The sequence below is a fragment of the Xenopus laevis genome, chromosome 4S (assembly GCF_017654675.1).
Source record: "Xenopus laevis strain J_2021 chromosome 4S, Xenopus_laevis_v10.1, whole genome shotgun sequence".
Classification (NCBI taxonomy): Eukaryota; Metazoa; Chordata; class Amphibia; order Anura; family Pipidae; genus Xenopus; species Xenopus laevis.
Genome location: NC_054378.1, coordinates 12,164,115 through 12,187,570, shown reverse-complemented (window position 1 = coordinate 12,187,570; position 23,456 = coordinate 12,164,115). Strand labels below are relative to the sequence as shown.

Below are 23,456 nucleotides of genomic sequence, written 5' to 3'. Positions count from 1 at the left end.
GCCATAGAAGCCCAAAACGTTGCCTTGGCACTTTAAGTAAAGATTCACTTTTTTCAAATTACCGGGAGTGCTGCTGCTTTTGTTGATCTGCAGATTTATTGTTATTGCTACTTTTCATTACTCATCTTTCTAATTAGGCCTCTTCTATTCATATTCCAGTCTTCCATTCAAATCAGTGCATGGTTGCTAGGGTGACTTAGACCCTAGCAACCAGATTGCAGAAATTGCAAACTGGAGAGCTGCTGAAAAATAAGCCAAATAATTCAAAAATCACAAACAATAAATAATGAAAGCCAATTGCAAATTATTTCAGAATATCACTCTCTGCATCATACTAAAAGTTAACTCAAAGGTGAACAACCCCTTTAAATGGTGAATAGAAACCAGTGTTTTCTACGTTAGCCCAGTATCATCATCTTTTATGGCAGATGCAGTCTCTGCTAATGTTTTGATTTCCGACGACCCCTAAGCTTAGCGCCTTAACAGTAGCCCAGAGCACACTAAGCATGTGCAGAGCCACTAACACACAGGATGGCTTAGCAAGATCCAAGATGGGGATCGGCTGGGGACAGCTTTGTAGGGATGGATCATTACTGTTGCATTAGGGTTGCAGAATATATGGGCTGGTACAGAATCTAAATTACAGCCCTCTTCTTTTTTTTATTTTGACTCTTGTTTAATTGAGTTGCTGATACTAAAAATACATTGGGTAACTGTCAACATCTCAGTTTTTTACGCTGCTACGATTTGGCTCTGACCTTCCCAATAACAAAAACACCAGGTGCTAATACTGTGTCTGCTAGTATTACTAGCATTCAACAAAATCCCATATGCCTTGTATTGCCCATTCTCTGAATAAATTTACATACTGTTTTTATTTTACTGTGCTATTTTTATTTCACACTCTCCATACTTTAAGAGGGTCATATTTCGAATTCATGTGAGTTTTTTTTGTTTAACTCACATGGATTCGATTTTACTCAAAATTCGATCGGGGGGTCATTTATTAAATACCAATATGCCAAACTCGGATGAATTTTACCGACCCAAAAACTCAAATCGAATTTGATTAAAATTAGACCTAACCAAACAATTCGAGTTTTTTCTCTAAAAAAAAACTTGAATGTCGGGAAGGCTACAAACATCTCCAAATTGGTCACTGGAGCTCTCCCATTGACTTATACAGTAATTTGGCAGGTTTTAGGTGGCGAATAATCGAATTTGAATTCTTAAATGGCCAGAGTATGATAAATCTCAAAAATCTCATTTGAATTTTTAAATTGGATAATTCCCTAGTCAAATTTGATATCACTCCAACTTACAGTACAGCAGTAAAGCGTGACTGAAGTTTATCAGAGCACAAGTCACATGACTGGGGGCAGCTGGGAAACTGACAATATGTCTAGCCCATGTCAGAATTCAAAATTGAATATAAAAAAATCTGTTTGCTCTTTTGAAAAATGGATTTCAGTGCAGCATTCTGCTGGAACAGCACTATTAACTGATGGGTTTGGAAAAAAACATGTTTTCCCATGACAGTATCCCTCTAACGATCGCACTAGCCATCCTGGAGGAGCCTAGGGCAGTGGCAGGGGGCTTAGCTCATTATTTAGAATGAGACTTCTGGTGAATGTCTGTTTGCTTCCATAAATACATAAATAAATCATCTCAGCAATATTATAGTATAAACATGGGTCAAATTATGTATCTGTAAATGCATCTTTATTTAGCATTATGTAATAAATCCTCATTTACAAAGATTTCAGCAGCACGAAAAGCAGGGAAGGAGGGGTGAATTTGTAATCTAATATATAACTTTATCCAGTCCCCTTTCCTGCCATGAGAGGCAGCGTTATAACATAGAGCTGTGTTTTGTAGATGTTCTGGTAGGTCAGGGGATATGGCAAACTTGTGTTTACCAGCAAATGTTAAATTACACACTTGCTTTCGGCAAAGTGTCGGCACTTGATGACTTTCATGTAGGTCTCTACTTTGTGCATGTCTTTCTTGAAACAGGACAGGAGGCCGTAGACTTTTAAAAGGCCGTCGTCAGTGCGCATGTTGATGTCCAACCTTTCATAAGGCGTTCTCATAAAGGAGTAGCTGCGGAGGTTTCCATCTTCCAGTTCCTAAGCATTGTATTTGAAAATAAAAGGAAAAGGCATTTAAAGGAGAACTAAACATCAAAATGGCTAAAAATTTCATATTTTTTCAGCTTCAGTTTGTCAATAGCAGCAATGATCCAGGACTTCAAACTTGTCACAGGGGGTCACCATCTTGGAAAGTGTCTGTGACACTCACATGCTCAGTGGGCTCTGAGCAGCTGTTGAGAAGCTAAGCTCAGGGGTCGTTGCAAATTTACAAGTAAAAAATAAGGGTTGTCTGTAAGGGCTACTGGGCTGATTTTTAAATTCTGATGCTAGTTGCACTGGCTGCCATGTAGTAATTATCTGTATTAATTACTAATCAGACTTATATTGTGACATGTCTATTCTATGTTTACTGTATATTGTGAGTGGGTCCCTAAGCTCAGTAAGTGACAGCAGCACAGAGCATGTGCAGTGAATCAGCTGAAAATAAGATGGGGAGCTACTGGGGCATCTTTGGAGACACAGATCTTTACTGCTAAAGGGCTGTGGTTGCCTTGGGGTGGTACAGAAGCACAAAACATAATGTACAACATTTCTAGCCTATATCTTCAGTTATGCTTTAGTTTAGAACCAAACCCCAGGGGCGTAACTACCGGGGAGCAGGGGGTGCAAATGGGCCAGGGCCCGCACCCCGCAGGGCCCCAGCCAGAAGATCGTGCGCGCTGCAGCCGGCTGGAGTCGGCTGCAGGCGCAGAGATACATCGCGCAGACGAGGGTAGGGGCGGGCCCGTCTGCATGACCCGCACCAGGACCTGTCCCCACCAAGTTACGCTACTGCCAAACCCTTTTTATTAAAAACCCCTACCCTACATAGATCCCCTTCATGCTCCCCCCGCCTAAGTGTTACCCTGGGTAAATGCCCCTACCTCTTTACTTACCCCTCGTTGCAGATTCAGAGCATCGACGTTCACGGACGCCATCTTCTTCTCTTCGGTAATCTTCGGGAAGAGATCGGTGTATCGGCGCATTTGCAGTTGTCGCAATCTTCAGGTCCCGAACAACTGCACGTGCGCCGAAAGCCACGGAAATTGCTGAAGCGCCGAAAGAAGACCTGAAGATTACCGAAAGAACTCTGATGCCCTGAATCTGCACCGAGGGGTAAGTAAGGAGTTAGGGGCATTTACCCAGGGTAACACCTAGGCTGGGGGGGGGCAGGGAGGGGGGTAGGGGATTTTAATAAAAAGGGTTTGGTTCTTCTTTAAAGGGTTAGTCTGTCTATACTCTTTGGGCAATGACACACAGGCTGTGTTCCAAGCGACTGTCATACAATTCAATGAGGAGCAGTTCTGAAATGTTTGTTGCCCACTCACCAGTGATATTTTTAATTGACTTTTTCACCTATAATCACAATATGTGCCATTGCCCCTACTTTCCTGTAAAATGTAATCTACTCTACATCTCCAAAGCTGTAGCAGCTGCATTCCCTCCTGCAGTTACTAGATAACCGATGAGCATATGAGTACCAGTTAGAGAAACCAACTTCAATCAAAGCTGAGTGTTCATTTATATTTCAGCAAGTTTTCTCATTCATAAACCAAGTCATCGCTTTCATCTCCTGGCACTTACCCGGATCAGGGACTGGATGCCTTCCTCAAGGTACTTCAGTCTCTCGTAGACATCGGAATTCCTAAAGAGCCTGTGAAGGGCTTGCACTGGGTTCAGCCAAGACTGAATGAGGGTCAGCGAGAATCGCAAAAGGTCCATGTCCTGCAGAGTTTTAGGGGTGAAAAAAACACAGGTTATAATTAACCCTATTAACAGTAAAGCATGGATCCCCAACTTTTTTTAATAGACTCAAGACAGGCAGACGGCACTTCTGGAAAGGGTTTATTGGGGTTGCTGCTGTGAAACCTAACGTGTTTCGGTAATAGATCCCTTAATCATAGGTAACAGTTCATTCCCAACAGCTGGGTTTTATACAGAAAGTAACAGTGACCCCTAGTGGGTTCTCAATAAAATCACATCTTTATTTAAATGTATATAAAAAAACCTTATATTCGGTAATACTGTTAAAAAGATTAAAACCCAAGCAAACTGTAAATATACATATCTTACTGATGGCGGTCCAGTTCAGTATAGCATCATTCTCTTATTGAGGTTAAAAGTATTGGGATACAAAGTATATGGAGGTCGAGGTGGAGAAAAGGGAAAGGTGGGAAGAAGGTAGGAAAAATGAAAAAAAGAAAGAAAAAAAAAAGAATAAAATTAAAAAAATAAAAAAATGAAAAAAATGAAAAACATTAAAAAAAGAAAAAAAGAAAAAAAGAAAAAATATTTTAAAAGGGAACCCATGCTCCAATAAGATTGACACTGAAATCTTTAGGAAGCCAACGGCAGGCAACACCATTTTAAAGTACAACAGTTGTCACCCGAAACACACCCTTAATAGTATACCCTATAGCCAATTCGTTAGGTTCCGTAGAAATTGTAGTCAGGATGCTACGTTCGATCTCCAATCGAAACAGTTGGGAAACAGATTGAAAGACAGAGGATACCCCAACCAACTAATTAAAACTGCGTATGAGAAAGCGAGAATAGCACCTAAATTGGGAAGAAAGAAAAGAAGCGCTATCCAGACAGAAGTAGATGGTGGTGAGAAGGGGACCCAACAACAAAAGATGTTTTTTTTTCCAGCCATCTTCTTTCTTCTGTCGGAAGTTTTGGCTGATGCGCAGTTGGAGTGAATGTCCGGTCCCAAACCACTGCGCATGCGTAGAAAGTCACAAAAAACTTCGGAAATTTTCGTTGTATGCGCAGTTGTTCGGGACCGGAAATTTACTCCAACTGCGCATACACCGAAAATGCTGTCAAGACACAAAGATTACTGGAGAAGAAGAAAATGGCTGCTGTGAACTCTGAGGCCAGTATCTGCACGGAGGGGAGTAAAAAATTAGGGGCATTTGCCCTGGGGGAGGGCGAGGTCTACCCAGGGTAGTGGGGAGGGGTTTTTTTTTATTAAGGGTTGAATTCTCCTTTAAGGATACTGGGAGAAACATCCAACGGGGTCGTAGAGCAACATGTTGTTCACTAGCCACTGGTTGGGGATCACTGCAGTAAGGGGAGCAGATCCCCAAAGCTTTGGGTGCAGGGGTGAGAACCCAGAAAGGATCACACTTGTCCTAGCAACTAGGCAGTGGGATTATAAAAGAGATAATGTCACCAAAACCCCACCTCTCTGTAGGCAGACTACTGGCCTGATTGTTTTTTATCAAATGATAACGATGGTTATGGAAAAATAAGTAGTACAAAAAATGCAGAATGAAAGGGTAAAGTACTGGGGCTGACAATTTGTAATTAGTTATTATAATCACTTACCTCACACCTCAGGACAAGATTCTATTTGCTGAAACAAATTACCTGGCTATGGTACTATTTTAGTGAGCATCACCACTTTGTCTCCTGTCCCAGGGATCCCTTGTGGACAATATGGGCTATGTGCATGTGCAGTAGAGAACTCAGATGAGAAATGCCAACATTTTGCGTTACTGCACATGTGCATAGCCTAGTGCAGCTGAACGAGTGCAACACAGTGTATTGCTATATGTGGTTTACTCACAGACTTTAGGTGAGTGTTGTCTTTGTCCGTTGGAGCAGGGATGTTTTCAGAGTAACAAGACACCACTTGTGAGTTCTTACTTGAACGTCTCACGTCATCTGTAATATATGTTCGTTCCTGGAAGACATTGGAAATGTCTCAACACAGCATCGATACAATATAATCATTGCAGTTGACTAAGCCATTCTAAGGTCATATTGAAGAGCTCAGTATTTCTCAACATGGTAGATGTCCTAGTCAACTGCCCTAGTCTGAAGTGGTCCTGATCATTCAACATCAGTACCCAACCTCAATAATCCTCTTGTTGCTCAATTGAATCCAATCACCCCAACAATGTTCCAACACTAGTGGAAAGCCTTACCTGAAGAGCAGAGGCTGAGTAGAGGCTGAGTAGAGGCAACTTCATATTTATTCCCTTGATTTCAGAATGAGATGTTGGACAGGTAGCTGGACCAGGGCAGCCATCAGGGGGGACAGGGGGGAGAGTTGTAGGGGGCCCCGGGGGTAAGGGGGGCCCGGCAACGCCACACTTACTTGATTATCCGGGCCCCCATCTTTCTGAGAGCTGCTGACTTCGGGAAGGCATGGACGTTTAAGGGGCCCTGGCCACCAATATTCTCATAATGTGGAGGGGGCCCTGGCCACCATTTTTTTTTCTCATGTGGGGTCCTAGCCACCAATATTTTTAATGGGGGGGCCCTAGCCACAAATGTTTTTTTATGGGGGGCCCTGACCACCAATATCTTTTTATTAACATGTGGGAACCATAGCCACCAATATTTTTTTTGTTTTTTTACTGTTTGGTTGGGGGCGGACCTGTGGGGAGGGGAGGGCGGACCTGTGGGGCTTGCGGTGGGTGGGGCTTGTGGTGAGTGCAGCCCAGGGGGCCCAGGAAATTTTGTCGTATGGGGCCCTGCGATTTCTGATGGCGGTCCTGAGCTGGACACTTTTGGCCATATAGCATCAAGTATGGATTGATTCAGCCCAGCTGTAGGGCTGTCAAATACCAGCCAGGTGGCATCCCTAGTTGAAAACCTTACATATTACTTGACTAAATGTGATTGTTTTCTGTGGAAAACTATGTCATCTGCATTATGACAACTAGGGCTGCTGTAAATGGGACTATTTCTCTTTCTGGGACTTGACCAGACTAGGTTTTTAAAAGGATAAGTAAACCTTTAAAATAAGTGAATTTAAAAGTGATGAGGGTGCTATTCTAATGCAATGTACATTCATTATTTATTTATTTTTAATTCCAAGATATTATGGGATACATGTACTGTTAATATGACCACCAAGTAGTCAAGGAAGTTGTCAGGAGAAAGAGGCTGCTCTGATGTTCTTCTGCTTAGGAAAGGTGTGAGAAAAGTTTCTACTTTTTTTTTCCTAAGCAGAAGAAAATCAGAGCAGCCTCTTTCTTTCTCTTGACAACTTCCTTGACTACTTGGTGGTCAGACTGGTTGGAAAATGACCAGCAGGTGGCGTTGTTGTAACAAAAATCCTTCATATTAAAGTGCATGTATCCCATAATATCTTGGAATAAAAAATAACTAAATAATGAATATACATTGCAAAAGCGCTTAGAATAGCACCCTCATCAATTTTACATTCACTTATTTTAAAGGTTTGCTTATCCTTTAAGATATACCTGTTCTTTTAATTACCAAAGTCCATCAATACTCCTTTCTTTGATGCCTTCAGAAACTGTAGTGGTTTATGTCACGGAAGAACACAGAAAACGGGGCAGTTAAATGGCAGTGATCTTTTATTACCTTGGCCAAGACACACAGCTGCTCGTCCTCATGTATGAATGCATATATGCAGAGAAGGAATCCTCTGCCCAATCTGTGCGTGGCTTCTTATAAGAATAACCATTTCCTTGAAAGTCAAAAACAGGTGCCATACTCACATAGTCTTTGTATATATCCGCAGCCAGCATGTGCAGGTGTTGTGCTCTGTTCACAGCATTTGTGAAGAGGCTGAACAGAGGCACATTGGGGAAACCGCCGACATCGGGAACATTCTGGAAGGACAGGATGACTAGAAGTCCAAACGAAGAACAGAATCCTGCAAACACTTTACGGTCAGTTCACTTGTTGGGGAGATAATATCATAACAGGTGCAACATTTGCACCCGCATTAGCAACTCATAGCATATCAGATATTTGCTTTAAACAAATGCTACCTACTGATTGGTTGCTACAGGTTATTAGATCTAGTGCAAACTTTGCATTTTTTATTACCTTATCCTGCTTTGCTGCAACCCCTTTTCCAGCTTTGTAATGATTATTATTTTTCACTAAACCTATCAGGATTTTTTTTTCATTGGCCTTTCTGCAGTTGACCAACTAGAGCTAATATTTTGCTATGGATTAATATTTCATTTTGTAAAGTGAAACTAGAGTACAAATGTATTTGCAATGGGAATACCGTTATCTTCCCTGTATATTTTCTCAGGATACACCGAATCCAGGATTTGGTTCGGGATTCAGCCAGGGTTCGGCCTTTTTCAGCAGGATTTCGATTGGGCCGAATCCTTCTGCCTGGCAGAACCGAGTGCATCCCTAATATTTTCAGAAGGAAAAATTCCCATTGTATTCTACAGAGCTTATCTGCTATGTTAACCTGAACTTTTTCATCTTCGAATGGCTGCCCCCATGGATACACAGCAGCTTGTTTATAGGAAAAGGAGTGACTTAAAACATGAGTAACAAAAAGCAATAACAATAAATTTGTAGCTTTACAAAGCATTTATTTATTTAGATGGGGTCAGTGACCCTCCCCCCCATTTGAAAGATGTATAGAGTCAGAAGAAAAAGGCAATTTATATATATATATATATATATATATATATATATATATATACATATATAATAATGAATACCAATTAAAAAGTTGCCTTGAATTGGACATTCTATAACATACTAAAAGTTAAAGGAACAGTAACACCAATGAAAGTTTTTTAAAGGAATGTCAGTATAATGTAGTGTTGCCCTGCACTGGTAAAACTGGTGCATTTGCTTTAGAAACACAACTATAGTTTATATAAAGAAGCTGCTGTGTAGCCATGGGGGCAGCCATTCAAGCACAGGATACACAGTAGATAACAGATAAGTACTACTATAGTTTATATAAACAAGCTGCTGTGTAGCCATGGGGGCAGCCATTCAAGCACAGGATACACAGTAGATAACAGATAAGTACTACTATAGTTTATATAAACAAGCTGCTGTGTAGCCATGGGGGCAGCCATTCAAACACAGGATACACAGTAGATAACAGATAAGTACTACTATAGTTTATATAAACAAGCTGCTGTGTAGCCATGGGGGCAGCCATTCAAGCACAGGATACACAGTAGATAACAGATAAGTACTACTATAGTTTATATAAAGAAGCTGCTGTGTAGCCATGGGGGCAGCCATTCAAGCACAGGATACACAGTAGATAACAGATAAGTACTATTATAGTTTATATAAACAAGGTGCTATGTAGCCATGGAGGCAGACATTCAATCACAGGAGTAGATAATAGACAATTCTGAAGAATCCCATTGTATACTACAGAGCTTATCTGTTATCTGCTGTGTATCCTGTGCCTTTTCTCCCTTTTCAGCTTTGAATGGCTGCCCCCATGGCTACACACAGCTTGTTTATATAAACTATAGTAGTACTTATCTGTTATCTACTGTGTATCCTGTGCTTGAATGGCTGCCCCCATGGCTACACAGCAGCTTGTTTATATAAACTATAGTAGTACTTATCTGTTATCTACTGTGTATCCTGTGCTTGAATGGCTGCCCCCATGGTTAAACAGCAGCTTGTTTATATAAACTATAGTAGAAATTCTGAAGCAAACACACCAGTTTTACCAGTGCAGCGCAATCAGTACATTATATTTTCTTACTTACACTTTAATTTTTGGATGGTACTGTTACTTTAACTTAAAGATGAACCACCCTTTTAAAAATCATTGAAAACATGTCATTAATGTATGAAACTTTTCTATCTCAATATTTTAGGATTTTAAAGTGCCAGCATAGGACTCCCATACAGTTATCAGCACAACTGGGAACCTACTCATTTAGAACTTAGAAGACAAACCTGGGACCATGTTGTCTGGAGTCCTCTGTCGAACAGGTGGAGAATGGGAATATGCTTCTCAGCTGAGTGGTGAAACTGTTCAGGTCTGGACCGTTTTTATATACATAATGTCATTAATAGTGGATAAGGCTGATATTCAGGTTACTACGGCGGCCCGGGCAACAACTGATACATATGTGAAATATTTGGGATGTGATGGCCATTAATATGAATGGTATGTTTTGACATTTATTGCCTTTTTTTTTCTGCACGTATTGTGTCTGTTGATCGCCTCGTCTGGCCTCTGTTATGTTACGTGAGGAGGATGTGAACTCTATGACTTGAATCGTCCGTCGGTGTCACATTATTAATAGCTGTCAGACTTTTGCATAGGCATGAATGATGCCATACAAGCCACAAATGTTTTTAAGCATCTGTCTGTATTATTAGGTTATACCATGGTAGTGCCAAAACACCTTTGTACCACTGAATGGCATTTTCAGGGGTGCTGCAGTAGGAAAGACCAACTTTAGAGGTCAGAACTAGGGTTTGACAGCAGAGGCCCATGCCTATCACCCAGGTGTGTGGGGGCACAATCCCAAGAGAGGGGGCAAGCAGCTGCCAGTGCAAGAGTAAGGGAGCGAGCACAGGGGTAGTGTAGAGGTTTACAGTATTTCCTTGTGTGCTAATACTACTTGGCCCAGCACTAGATAAACATAAATACAGGGCCCCGCACAACAACATTTTCGGGACCCCCTGGGCCCTGCCCACCCTGGCCCCCAAGCCCCGCCCACTCCACATCACAGTTAATCGACCACACAGCGCTACAAAAACATTTGTGGCAGGGGCCTATAGAGTATTAAAATAATACATTCGTGGCCAGGGGTTTAAAAAAAATAAAATAAACACACATTGGTGTTCAGAGGAATTGAACTTGTGGCTTCAGGACTTCAACTTCGCCTACTTTCGTGACTTTGCGTCTTTTCACAGCTTCAGGACTTCAACTTTGGCTGTTTCGTGACTTCAGGTATTTTCGCCGCGTCAGGACTTAAATTTCGGCTGTTTTTGTGACTTTGGGTCTTTTCGCTGCTTCGGGACTTGGGCTGTTCGGCACTTCCGCATTTCGGTTGTTCGGGACTTTGGAAGGAGGTGGCATCGCTTCCGTGCTGTCAAGGGGACCCAGTTCTTTCGAAAAGTTCAGCACTGCAGTGCCCCCCTTCAGGCCCGGGCCTGTTACACTTGTACCCCTGTGCCCCCCTGATGGTGGCCCTGCATAAATATACCTTTTATTATTAATACTAGAGCTGCATCGAATCCACTATTTGGAATTTGACCGAATCCCCGAATCCTTGGTGAAAGATTCGGCCGAAAAACGAACCAAATCTGAATCCTAATTTGCATATGCAAATTAGGGGCAGGAAAGGAAAAAGTGGAAAAAATTCTTCTTTTGTGGCGAAAAGTCATATGATTTCCCTACCCAACCCTAATTTACACATGCAAATTAGGATTCGGTTCAGCCAGGCACAAGCATTCAACCGAATCCTGCTGAAAAACGATGAATCCTGGCCGAATCCCAAACCGAATCCTGGATTCGGTGCATCCCTAATTAATACCTACAGGTTTTTTTAATAAGATTAATTAGAGTTAGGGTAAAGGCCCTTCTGCCCGGCCTTTACAGTGGAGAGAGCCCACAGGGTGCCTGGTAAGCCACCTCCACTGGGAGCACCACCACGACCTCTAATAGCCCACCTACTAAACTACAGAGATAGGGACGCGGCGCTGTCAGCCGCCAGAAAAGCAGATGACTTCTGCTTTGAACACCAAAGAATATCAATTTACCCCGACTTCTCCATGGAGGTGAGGAAGCAGAGAGCACGATTCACAGAAACCAAAAGACAGCTAAAACAAAAACAACTGCCATATGCCAAGATATTCCCGGCATGACTCCGCGCCACAGACAGTGGAAAGTCCCACTTCTTCTCTACACCCGAGGTGCTCATAAACTGGCTGGATGAAAGACTATGCGCCTCACCAAATAGAGACTGAGGCCATATCCCACTGGAATGCACAAGGCAACATGTTACATATCAGATTTTTGTATCAGTCCAATTATATATTGACCCATTCGACTACATTAGACTTAGTAAGATGCATTTTGTTGATCCAACACTATCCTACAAAATCTTTCATGGAGTATAGTCATCTGGAAACAGGGGGGTAACTATAGAGGAAGAAGACCATGCGACTGCAGGGGGGCCCAGGAGGTATAGGAGCCCCCATGAGGCCCTAATTCATATACAGTTTCATAAATATTGGTAATACAAGTCAACCGCTAAACATTTTGGGGCCTGAAAAATTATTTGCCCAGTAATATCTAGTTACTCCTCTGTTGAAGTGGGAGGAATATTAAACAAGTAAAATGATAGAACAATAGCTGCCGAATAAATCTGAATTTGGGGTTTATTCTAGGGTTGCCACCTTTTCTGGAAAAAAATGATGGTTGATCCCAATGTTATTAATAGGGAAAAAAAGATAAATATATAGGAAGGTCGGTTTTTTTTTTGCCAGAAAAGGTGGCAACCCTAGACTGAGCCCATCTCAAAGTAGACCCATGGTTCTGGTTCAACAAATGAACAAGAACAACATGGAATAAAAATATCTTGCCCCATAGCCTCCCTTTGGGTCTGATATATGGGGCCGGTGATTCAATGGGTGGGATTTTTGACAATGGGGGTGGCTCAAAAACATGACACCAAAGTGTCCACCCAAAGCCTAGAATATAAAAAAGTCAGGATGAATGAACCCATTATTTTGAGATTCAGCCAAGTACAGAATCAGATGAACTGAACGGAACCCTAACACCTTTTTTCCATTTGACGTATCTAGAAAAAATTGGGAGTTTTCAAAAAAATTCTGCTGCTTTGGCTCCATTTGTGTGGGATACTATACAAAATGGCAACTAATGTGCCAGAAGTAGCCCCCTGTATCCTGGACACCAGCATGTGGGCAACACCAAACCTCAATGCAAATATGACACAGTATATCTGAGCAATAAAAAGGTTTTCCCACTGGCGATTTAGATTCTAGCCGGAGATTAGTCACCCCAAAGAAGAGGCGATTTATCGCTGGAGAGTGTCTCTGCCCTTAAAGTGATAGTGACAAGTTAGCATAGAAATCCTGCCCCGGGCACTGATATCCTGGGGAAGTCATTTGTCAAAACTCTGTCCCTTTAACTAACAAACTTGGTAGTATCTCCAGACATTATCTTTACCCAAACACTGCTGCTTCTGCTTTTAAAGGACAAGGAAAGTTTAAATTACTTGGGATGCCAATTTGTTTGTTACTTATGATTATGATCGCTAACCTTTAAATCCCCAGTCAGTGCTCTTTTTCACTGAAAAACTCCAGTGTGGTCCTTCCATGGCCCCATTTTCTGTGAGGTCCGATGATTTGCTATAATCTGCATTCACAGTGTTCCTACCAATGAGTAGAACGTACCATACACAATGCATTTACGCTTTAAATACTGTTAAAATAAGTAGGAGGCAACTGCCAGTGGGCACAGGCTTTTTTGATCACAAAGGTTCTTCTTAAAAGGGTTGTTCATCTTTAAATTTACCCCCATCAGAAAGCTGGAAAGAGTCAGAAGAAAGAAAATAATCTAAAAACGTGAAAAAAATAAAGTTGCTTAGAATTAGCCATTCTATAACATACTAAAAGGTAACTTATAGGAGATCCACCTGTTTAAAGGTCCACACTGATCCAAATTGCTGAGACAGGGACATTTATTTTTGAAGCACAGCAGGTCCACATAAGCAGCCTCCATGTGTAGCAGACGCCGCAGTCTAGTTATGTGTGGGCCGGCCCAATACCCGCGGGTTCAGGCCAGCTCGGGCGGGTTCGGACTGACCTTGCACTCTTCTTCGCGGGTGGCAGGCGGGTTGAGCTCGTCTCCTGCTCTCCCCGCCCGCCACCATTAAATGCCGGCTTCCGACTTCCTCTTTTATAGACGATGCGCCTGCTCGTCTCGCCCCTTTTGTGACATCATCGGCAGGGTGGGTCTATAAAAGTGGGATGTGGGCAGGCACGGGCCAAGGTAGGGCGAGTTAGGGTCCAGTGTGGATCAGGGAAATCATGACCCGCACATCATTACCGTAGTCGTAAGGTGGCCCAGGTAACAGGGAGGGCCTGGACTGTGGGGTCTGCTTCCTCTATAGCTAATAAAAACACCCCTCCTCTCCAGCCGCTCTCTTACCTGGGACTCAAGTTGTGCCAGGAGTAGGTGGGGCAGATGCAGGACATGGGCAGGGCAGAGGTGGGACATGGGCAGGGCAGAGGCAGGTGGGAAGTGGGTGGGAGGATGGGGATCGGAGTGCGTTGGGCCCTGAAGATTTTTTTGCAGGGGGGCCCGGCACACTCTATTTACGTCACTGCTTACTGTATAAGCTCTTTGTAAAGCAGGTGAAACTACAACAATGCACAAACCCAGGCAGCACCAACATTGTCCAAGGTTTTAGCAAATAGACTTTTCCAGTAGCCTTTGAACATAGGCAAAGATTCTAATGAAATTGGAACCATGCAGGACTCTTGTGATTGATGAACAAACTAGGGGAGTACCAGGGGCTGCCCATGTGTCACCCATGTCCTACCTCTCTAGTATGAGGGACCTGTGAGTGCAGACAGTGCCATAAAGGTAGTCTAATCTGGTCGTTAGGGTTCCACTGACCCTAGCAACATAGCAGTCATTTCAGTGACTTGAAGATGAATAGCAGAAGGTCCAAAAAGGAAGAAAATTCCTAAAATATAACGTTTGGCTGTAGGACCATGATTTCTGGGTTTAGTTATCCTTTTTTGTGACATCATCAGCGGGTCAGCGCAGGACTTTAAAAGGAACCCGGAAGTCGCGGGTGGGCGCGGGTTCATGGAGGGCGGGTTAGGGTGGGTACCTCCCAACATTTTGAAAATAGAAAGAGGGACAAAATGTTTTGCAGAGTGCAGCAATGTGAAAAAGTTTGACCACACCCATTATATGACCACGCCCCTAATTAACATGTCCATTTGGCAGGTTATGGAAAGTTTGAACACATTTCTGTAGTTTTTATGTGTTATTACAGTTCTGCTAATGAAGATGACTTGCCCTTTAAGCTGCAAGTCACCGTTTCCCCCACAGACCTACCTATCTTAACTTGTTACAATTATTCCTTGGCTTATTTTAAATTAAAACAAATGTATCTAAGTGCACCTGCCACGTATTCTGGGCTCTCTGCCAATAGCCCATTAAGTTTCAGAAGCTTTGTATCTTTTTCTGGCATATTTGGTGCAGGAGATCAAATAGAAAGTCGGGACATTTCAGAAACAATCCGGGACTGCGGGTTGAGCTGTCAAACGAAACTGAGACTGTCCCACGAAAAACAGGACATTTGGGAGGTATGCCAATTGACAACATCAGGCTAAAAGTGAACTTTGCCTTTAGAGTGAATTTGAAGTACACGTTACCCCAGACAATGACTGGCACCAGGCGCTACTGATGTCCTTTATAGTTTCCGGCACACTGTGTGGTGTGTAGCGTGTCCTGCGTCACGGCCTGAGTGCTGTGTGCATCTCGCTGCATTAATGCAGGACCTAACTCCTATATGTTGTATATTGAACAGTGAGTAAAAGCAGCTGATCCGTCCAATATTCATAGGCTGCTGAATATTTCATCTGCTATTGTGAAATCCGACCGGCATGTGCAGCCTACTATTCTAATCGTGTTCTTTTTTTGGTGTTTTTCCCGTTAGGGGCCCCCCCAGCTCATAAAATTACAGCTGAAAATACTGAGCCCTTCAACCGTTTTCCCCCACGTCTTTTCATGCCAGTTTGCCTCTTATCTGACCTGAGGTGTAGCTTTTTATTCGTGACATTTTTGTCCGTTGAAACCACTTCATCCCAAATGTATTCTCTATAAATAAAATGAAGCTGCCATACTGCTTTTTCTGAAGCCTTAGACAGAAGGGGTCATTAGGTAACAAAAGACAGTGTGCAAAAAAAAAAGTCAGCAGTAGACCATTTGTTTTCATTTTGCCCTGCAAGGTCAAACTGAGCAAGTTGGACACTGGGAAAAATCCCGGTATGCCAGAGCCAGGCCAACCCGGCCAGGCGCCCTAGGTAACCTGGCCGGCCAATGCGCTGGCTAAGTGCGCGCTCGAGCGTGCATGTGAGAAACGTTATTACGCAGAAATTCTCAAGCAGCAGTCGGGGAGAGACGGGACCGGACATAATTAAGCGACAGAGCAGGTACGTGACTGGTGCCCCCAAGCTTTGCACCCTAGGCATGTGCCTAGTCTGCCTACCCCTAGTTCCGGCCTTGCGATATGCCCAAGCATGACCCCAGGCAGCCAAAAGAGCATGTACGTGGTTGAGTTGGTGCCTCTGATGCTGGGGTGGTGTGATCTTGGGTGACAGCCTCCAGTAAACCCTACACCTCCTTAAAGGGCATGTATTTTTTGACTTGTGATAATTTAGGATAATCCCTAAGAAGCCCAGACCACACTGAGCATGTGCACAATCTTGGTCTAGCAAAGATGTTTAACAAAGTTACAAGATGGTGACCCCTGTGGCCAACTTTGAAAGCATAAATCATTTGTTTGATTAGGCTTGGGGTGCAGTTCATGTTTATGTTTAGTACACAAAATACAGCATTTCTAGCCTTATTCTATTTTAGACTTTACTTCCCCTTTAAGGTGGCCATAGACATACAGATTTTGCCTTCATATCGGCCTAATGATTGTTTCCCGACCTGCCACTAAAAATTCAGATAAAATAAAGCAGCAAAGAGAAAGCAGCAGAGAGAATGTCCTGTCCGTCACAGCAATCGTGCGAAAGTATGGCCGACAAGTTCAGAAATCTTTTAACAACCGATCTCCATGGGACGAAAAATATCAGGACTCTCCACACACGGTACGAAAATCGTACGAATCATCTTTGCATCTATTACCAGCTTTAGTCCAACGCTTTTATATTCTTGGCTTTAATAGGCTCAAATGGTAGAGTTTTTTGGCTGCTGCCAAGACTACAACGATGACTGTGTTCCTCAGCAGTTTATTGGTGAGGTGCAGGAGTAATCATATGATTAAGGGTGGAACTGCCCGAAACGCGTAAGGCCTTGACCGACCTTGTTTTTGATTTTTATAAAATATATTTAAAATACAATTTCAATAAATATTGGTAAACCAGGTCAACCTCTAGACATTTTTGGGGGGCCTAAACAATAAATAGCTGTGGGACCCAGTAATATCTACTTACGCCACTATATTGGTTTTGCATAAACTCTATGTCATACTGGGATGTTTGAAGCCTACTGGGGACCATCAAGCAAGGGCTCTTGATCCTAGACGCAGAAGCCCCCAACCTTACTGCAAACCCTTTCCTAAACATGTAGAACGGGACAGCATGACCCTGAATTGACTGCACTGCTATTGTTCTTGATAGTAAGAAGTATCAGAGCAAATGCTGCAACCACAAAGCACTCTGGTATACTTCTCATTACTCCTAAGAGGAGCACATTGCTGCAAGACACCTTTCCCTTACCCTGGTTTTCTACAGCCACTTTGACGTAATACTGCCCACTTTTTTCGGGGGGAATTATTGAGCAAGAAAGGGAAAACGAATGCTCCCCAAATGATCACCCCAACAGGGAGCAGCCACCACAGCGAGAGCGTCCTCATGGACCGTCATAATCTGTCTCCACGCTGCCCCCAAGTGGTGAAGAGGCTGTACTTGCACTGAGATGTGTGGCCCTTCTAGGCAAAGATCATTCAGTGAATCTTTATACTCGGCAAGATAAAAATTAACATAAAAGCCTCAAAAGGTAGGGGGGCAGCGAGTGTGACGGTCTCATACCAGCCACGAAATATACTGGAAGTACAATGAATGTGGTGTGTATTTGGAGCCATTGCTGGAATGCAAACTCCCCAATATTTACTGGAGCTGCTGCTATAGAAATTTAGAATCCTGCAAAAAGAAGGTACCCGCAAAAGAAGTGGGCACCCTGCGGAATGAGGGGAGGATTTTCAGGTACGGGTAGGATTGCAGGTCTCATCTAAATTTCTTGTCTTATGTAATATGGTCTAGAATTAGATTTTACAAAACTTCTGTCCCACCCACTTTTGATGACATCACTTCCTGTTTGATGGTGGTCTGCGGGTTGCGGATAAGACAGTTGAGGGTCGGGTAGCGGATTAAAGTGGGCAAATATGTGGGTTGCGGTTCCGTGCAGGGCTCTAAAGTGAAGTGCTTTATGGAAGACTAGAAACACTTGGACCCTATTAGTGTAGGCCATAATAGCAGTAGTACTGCACCTGCCTCCCACCCAGGTACCAGCACAGGAAAAAGAAAAAAAATCAGAGTTTAACAGCTTGAACACTTTTTATAAACAGATTTTTATTTAACGGCAGACCCTCGCTTTTGCCCGATTACGGTTCTCCCTCCTACTACGATAACAGTGGTGTATAACAGATAGCTACAATGAAACTAAATCTGATGCACAACAACAAGTACCAAACCGGGTCTTCTTTAGGTCCAAGACACCCAAGGGATAACCATGTTCCCGCCCTTAAAACACAATTCACATTAATATTATTGCAGGGGATGCATATAAAAACAGATGTGCGAATTAAAAATAAAAATCTATAAAGACATCGATATTAAAAGGGCAACAATCCCCATCCTGTCTAAAATCCTTTACAAATCCCAAATAAAGTGCAGATGTGGGTCAATGTACTGGATAATGGGCACAGAATGAAATTTTAGTGAAGGGGAGGGATCCCTCTAACGGATCCCCTGAAGACTAGGACAATGGGTCAAAAGTCCTACATTAAAAAAGGACGATTCTCACACCCCAAGTGGTTTGTTTAGAGACAAGATCTGGAACAGTTTAGAGAGAAAAGTAAGAGTCAGTGTTGCTCCTTCATAACCAGGGAGATGGTGGGCGCCGCAGAGGGAGAACATGCCAGATCTGGTTTCTTTGCATATCCAGTTAATAGAAAGCAGACGAGTGGAGTCTTGGGTTATAACCAGACGACAGAAATCTGTAATTATCTGCCAGGTAACAAAAAATATTCACAATAGCCGCTGTGCAAGGCTTCATCCAAGGCAAAGGGTTAATTGACTTGCTGGGGGTTCATCTGCGGTATGCCTCGGCTGGGGCGGGGGGGCCCTCCGTGACCTGCAAATTGAAACAATCTGCTTTTAACAAATCGGCAACTCGTTCAGTTTCATCACAGCAAATATAACAGAGAACTTCCACCAGCCACATGATCAGGGTCAATGGATTGGCAGGCACCATCATCAAACTAGTGGTCTTAAACCAGTTATTCCTCTGGGCTTCAGCAGAATTCATTATTATTAAAAGTATAACTGATGTGATCGGGGCAGGGGGTTATACCTCCCTTTCTCACACAAGCTCAATCAGTTGGTATTTTGAAAAAGTGCACGAACACTAAACTGCAACAATTTTTATACAATTTAATTTAAAAAAAAAAAAAAAACGTATTTGGTTAAGGTTGATTAATGAAGAACAAAGAATTAAAGATCTTCGAAACTCATTGGGGATTTTTTAAGATGTCAGTATTAATATACACTCATTTCTATAAAACACATTAAATACATATTGTTTGAGACTTTTTAAAAAGACTTCGGGTAGGACTACATGGACGTTTTCCGTGCGATCCGACAAAACGCCTGCTACAAGTTGAATGCGACAAAAATAAAGTTAAGTGAATGCATTGTCGCATGGTGGCGCAGCGTTGATCCGGTGCGACATGATATTCAGATGCAGCGTCTGCATCAGACAGTCGCTGCACCTTGAGACAATGCATTCACTTACCTTATATTTGTTGCGTCGAAAACGTCCATGAAGTACTACCTTAAGTTTTTTATCTTTTATACAATTGATGTAGGAAGATTGACCGTTACGAGTCAGAGGTAAGGCTATTTCTCCATTTAGCCCCTCCCTAAACTACTTCTTCCATGTAGAAGCAATTGATTCTGGGGCATGTGGAGGGTAAAAGTATTTATCAGTTCAGAGTTACGCCCATGTAAAGAAGATAGATATATATATATATATATATTTCACGTCAGCCATTTTAACAAGTTAATCAAAGGCACAAAAGCAGATGGATTAAGAGTCCCCCAGGTTCTAACTCGGAGCATTCTGAGAATGATGTTTGCACAATTAGAAGCGGGAGGCATTGGAGTGAGCGTGGGACAGATCTGAATCCATGGGCAATATACAACAGCAATGTAGTACAAAGATGCAAACTGGAACTAAGCTAGTATTGGTAATCTTTAATCACATCCCATAACCCCATTGGTTGCTTTAGCCATTGCCAAACATCCTATACAATTTAGCCTAACTGCAGAGTCCAATGAGCAGTCAGCCTTCACTCACCTAATAGGATTCTAGTCCAAAAGTGTTGCTGCCTTTTTGGAGGAGGAGAGAAAATGGACCAAAGGTTAGTAGACTCCAATTAATGTGATGGTAGAGTTAGGCCAGACTAGCTTTACAAGTGGCAGCTGGACTGGCCGACGATACAAATTATAGAGGTAGCCAGACATTTCTCATTGGTTCATTCTAACGCCTGTGTGAGCATCAGATTTGCGCAATGTAAATCAGCCCAGAGCGCGCAACCCGGTCTCATAATCCCACACCACACAAAAACTCCGCGACCAGCTGCGGTTGATGCAACACAACTTTATTGAAACTCAAGCAACGATGTACAAATTCAGAGTTTTGAGGGGGAGTGGTTACCGGGGAAGAGGAGAAAAAAAAATTAAAAAAAAACTTTATTAATTTTAAGCTTGCAAAATTAAAAGTTTCTTTAAAATATAAAATTGTACACTCCCCGAAATGGGCCAAGGCAGCAACAGGTTGTATAGCTTAAGAAAAAAAAATAAATTACATTTTCAAGTTTTCAGGAGGAAATTTTGCAGAAAAAAAAAAAAAAAGTTAAGGGGGCCAAGTTTGGTTGAGTTTTAAACTGCTGCTCAGGTGGGTTATAAAGGGGGTCATTTACAAGGTTAAAGCAGGACATTTTCACTGAACATCCAGGTGGCCGAGTTACTACCCAAACTAGTAGCTCTGCAGGAAGAGGTTTATAGTGGCGATGTGATCTAGGCATAGAATTAGTGGATACAACGTTCCTTCTACTCTTCAGGCCTGTGTCGCCTGTCCAAGCAGAGTTAGGAGTGCATCGCTTGAGAATTACCTCGAGGGGCGACCCGAGGACCTCCCTGCCCAGCACCGCGCTTAAAGTTTTGTTGGTATCCGTCCTGGAAGAGGGGGAAGTAGATGTTAGGTTTAATCACCCCGATTCCCAACCACCATAGGGTGCCGCTAAGGATGTTGTGAGTGACTATAGAACAACAGAGGTGACAAGGAATAGGCAGAATGCTCAGATCTTTCTTAGATTAGGACCTGTGTTGCACAGGTTTAAACAAAAACACAGAAAACTATTTTTCTTCTACACTGCCACCAAAGACAAAAACACACACCAGGTCAATCGATAACCGTTCACATGGTCTGGCCCTAAAAGCCTTTCCATAGTCTACTGGAGAAGCAGTATCTTTGCTTGTGGCATACAGACATTAGTATAACATTAGTAATATTCCCTTACTTTGTTCTCAAGGTCGTATTTCCCACCACCCCCCTCCACCACCTACTCCTACGCAGAGCCAGAACACAGAAGCAGCTAAAGCGAAGAAGGCCATCGTTTTAATCTTGTTCGTCGTTTGCGCCTGAAATGAAAATTCTCACCCGCTGATAGTTGTTGCTGTAGTCACGAGGAGCGTTAAACTGTGCCTGGGGGTAGCCACTGTTTGGAGTGTTGGGGAAAGCAGCTCGGTAGCCATCATAGCCTCCTAGGATAAGAGGAGGGTGCATGAGAAGGTTAAATATATACTATATATTATTCATAAGTTAACATACCCTGGCAGAATTTATGATTTCTTAACCCATTTTTCAGAGAATATGAATGAACACAAAAACTTCTCACTCATGGTTAGTGGTTGGCTGAAGCCATTTATTGTCAAACAACTGTGTTTACTCTTTTTAAATCATAATCAATACGCAAACTACCCAAATGACCCCGTTTCCAAAAGTTTACATACCCCAGTTCTTCATACCGTGTATTGCCCCCTTTAACATCAATGACAGCTTGAAGTCTTTTGTGGTAGTTGTGGACGAGGCTCTTTATCTTCTCAGACGACAAAGTTGCCCATTCTTCCTGGCAAAAAGCCTCCAGTTCCCGTAAATTCTTGGGCTGTCTTGCATGAACTGCACGTTTGAGGTCTCCCCAGAGTGGCTCAATGATATTAAGGTCAGGAGACTGTGATGGCCACTCCAGAACCTTCACTTTATTTTGCTGTAGCCAATGACAGGTCAACTTGGCCTTGTGTTTTGGATCATTGTCCAAATACGTCCCATGCGCAGCTTCCGGGCTGATGAGTGCAAATTTTCCTCCGGTATTTTTTGATAACTTACTGCATTAATTTTGCCCTCAATTCTGACCAAATTTCCTGTGCCTTTGTAGCTCACACATGCCCAAAACATCAGCGACCCACCGCCATGTTTCACAGTAGGAAAGGTGTTCATTATAGGCCTTGTTGACTCCTCTCCAAATATAGCGTTTATGGTTGTAGCCAAAAAGTTCAATTTTAGTCTCATAACTACAAATGACTGACTTTTCAGAGTGTGCTGCTGGATTTTTTACTTTGGATGCTAAGTTGACCCAAAAAGCAGGTGAGGGTCTTCCAGTTCAGCTCCAGGTCTTTCCTTGCATCCCAAACAATTTTTCTGGCAGTTGTGGCTGAAATTTTAGTAGTTCTTCGTTGGTTTGGTTTCAACAGAACCCCTAATTTTCCACTTCTTAGAGTTTGAACACTGCTGATTGCCACTCCATTCCTTTTAATACTTTCTTATATCCCTTTCTGGTTTTATAGAGTTCAACTACCTTTTCCCGCAGATCCCTCGACAATTCTTTTGCTTTCCCCATGATTTAGAATCCAAAAAACTATCAGTGTAGCACTGGATGAAAGATGCAAGGGTCTGTCAGGAGTCCAGAAAGTCATTGACCTTTTATACACAGCCACCAATTACAAGCAAACAGATCATCGGTGAAGATGTTTACATTTAATAGCCATTCTAACCCTTTTGTGCATGTTATCAGGCCAAATCACCAGGGTATGTAAACTTTTGATCAGGGTCATTTGGGTAGTGATTATGATTTAAAAAGAGTAAACACAGTTGTTGGACAATAAATGGCTTCAGCCAACCACTAACCATGAGTGAAAGAAAAGTTTATCATTCATATTCTCTGAAAAATGATTAAGAAATCATAAATTCTGCAAGGGAGTGTGTGAAAAAAATGAGCAAATGTGGGCACTTTAGGCTGCTATCACAATTCCTTTTGTGCACAGCACCTATGAAGATCTAAAGGAGAAACCCAGCCTTAAAGGGGGTTGTTTGCCTTTAAATTCACTTTCAGTGTGATGCAAAATCGTGATATTCTGAGATAATTTGCAATAGGTTTTATTATTTGCGGTTTCAGTTATATAGTTTTTTATTTGACAGCTCTCCAGTTTGTAATTTCAGTATTCTGGTTGATAGGCTCCAAAATACCCTAGCAACTG

The 23,456-nt window shown here is 42.5% G+C and overlaps 2 protein-coding genes across 9 annotated transcripts in view; both read right to left on the bottom strand.

Annotated features, from left to right (window-relative positions):
- Positions 1 to 1,903: 1,903 nt before the first annotated feature.
- On the bottom strand, positions 1,904 to 9,880 carry gh2.S (growth hormone 2 S homeolog). The gene is given in 5 exon segments (NM_001085615.2): positions 1,904 to 2,129; positions 3,717 to 3,857; positions 5,707 to 5,823; positions 7,616 to 7,773; positions 9,810 to 9,880. Coding segments are annotated over 5 exon segments (627 nt in total). The 5' UTR covers positions 9,820 to 9,880; the 3' UTR covers positions 1,904 to 1,928.
- Positions 9,881 to 18,189: 8,309 nt separating this feature from the next.
- The window catches only part of caprin1.S (cell cycle associated protein 1 S homeolog), a 28,974-nt gene continuing 23,707 nt past the window's right edge, over positions 18,190 to 23,456 (bottom strand). For 2 of the 8 annotated variants that reach the window (XM_018259375.2, XM_018259376.2), the window contains exons 17-19: positions 21,583 to 21,686; positions 21,035 to 21,098; positions 18,190 to 18,993 (exon numbers count right to left, since the gene is read on the bottom strand). In XM_018259375.2, coding sequence (XP_018114864.1) covers positions 18,929 to 18,993; positions 21,035 to 21,098; positions 21,583 to 21,686 — 233 coding nt within the window. In that variant the 3' untranslated portion in view covers positions 18,190 to 18,928. 8 annotated transcript variants of the gene reach the window in all.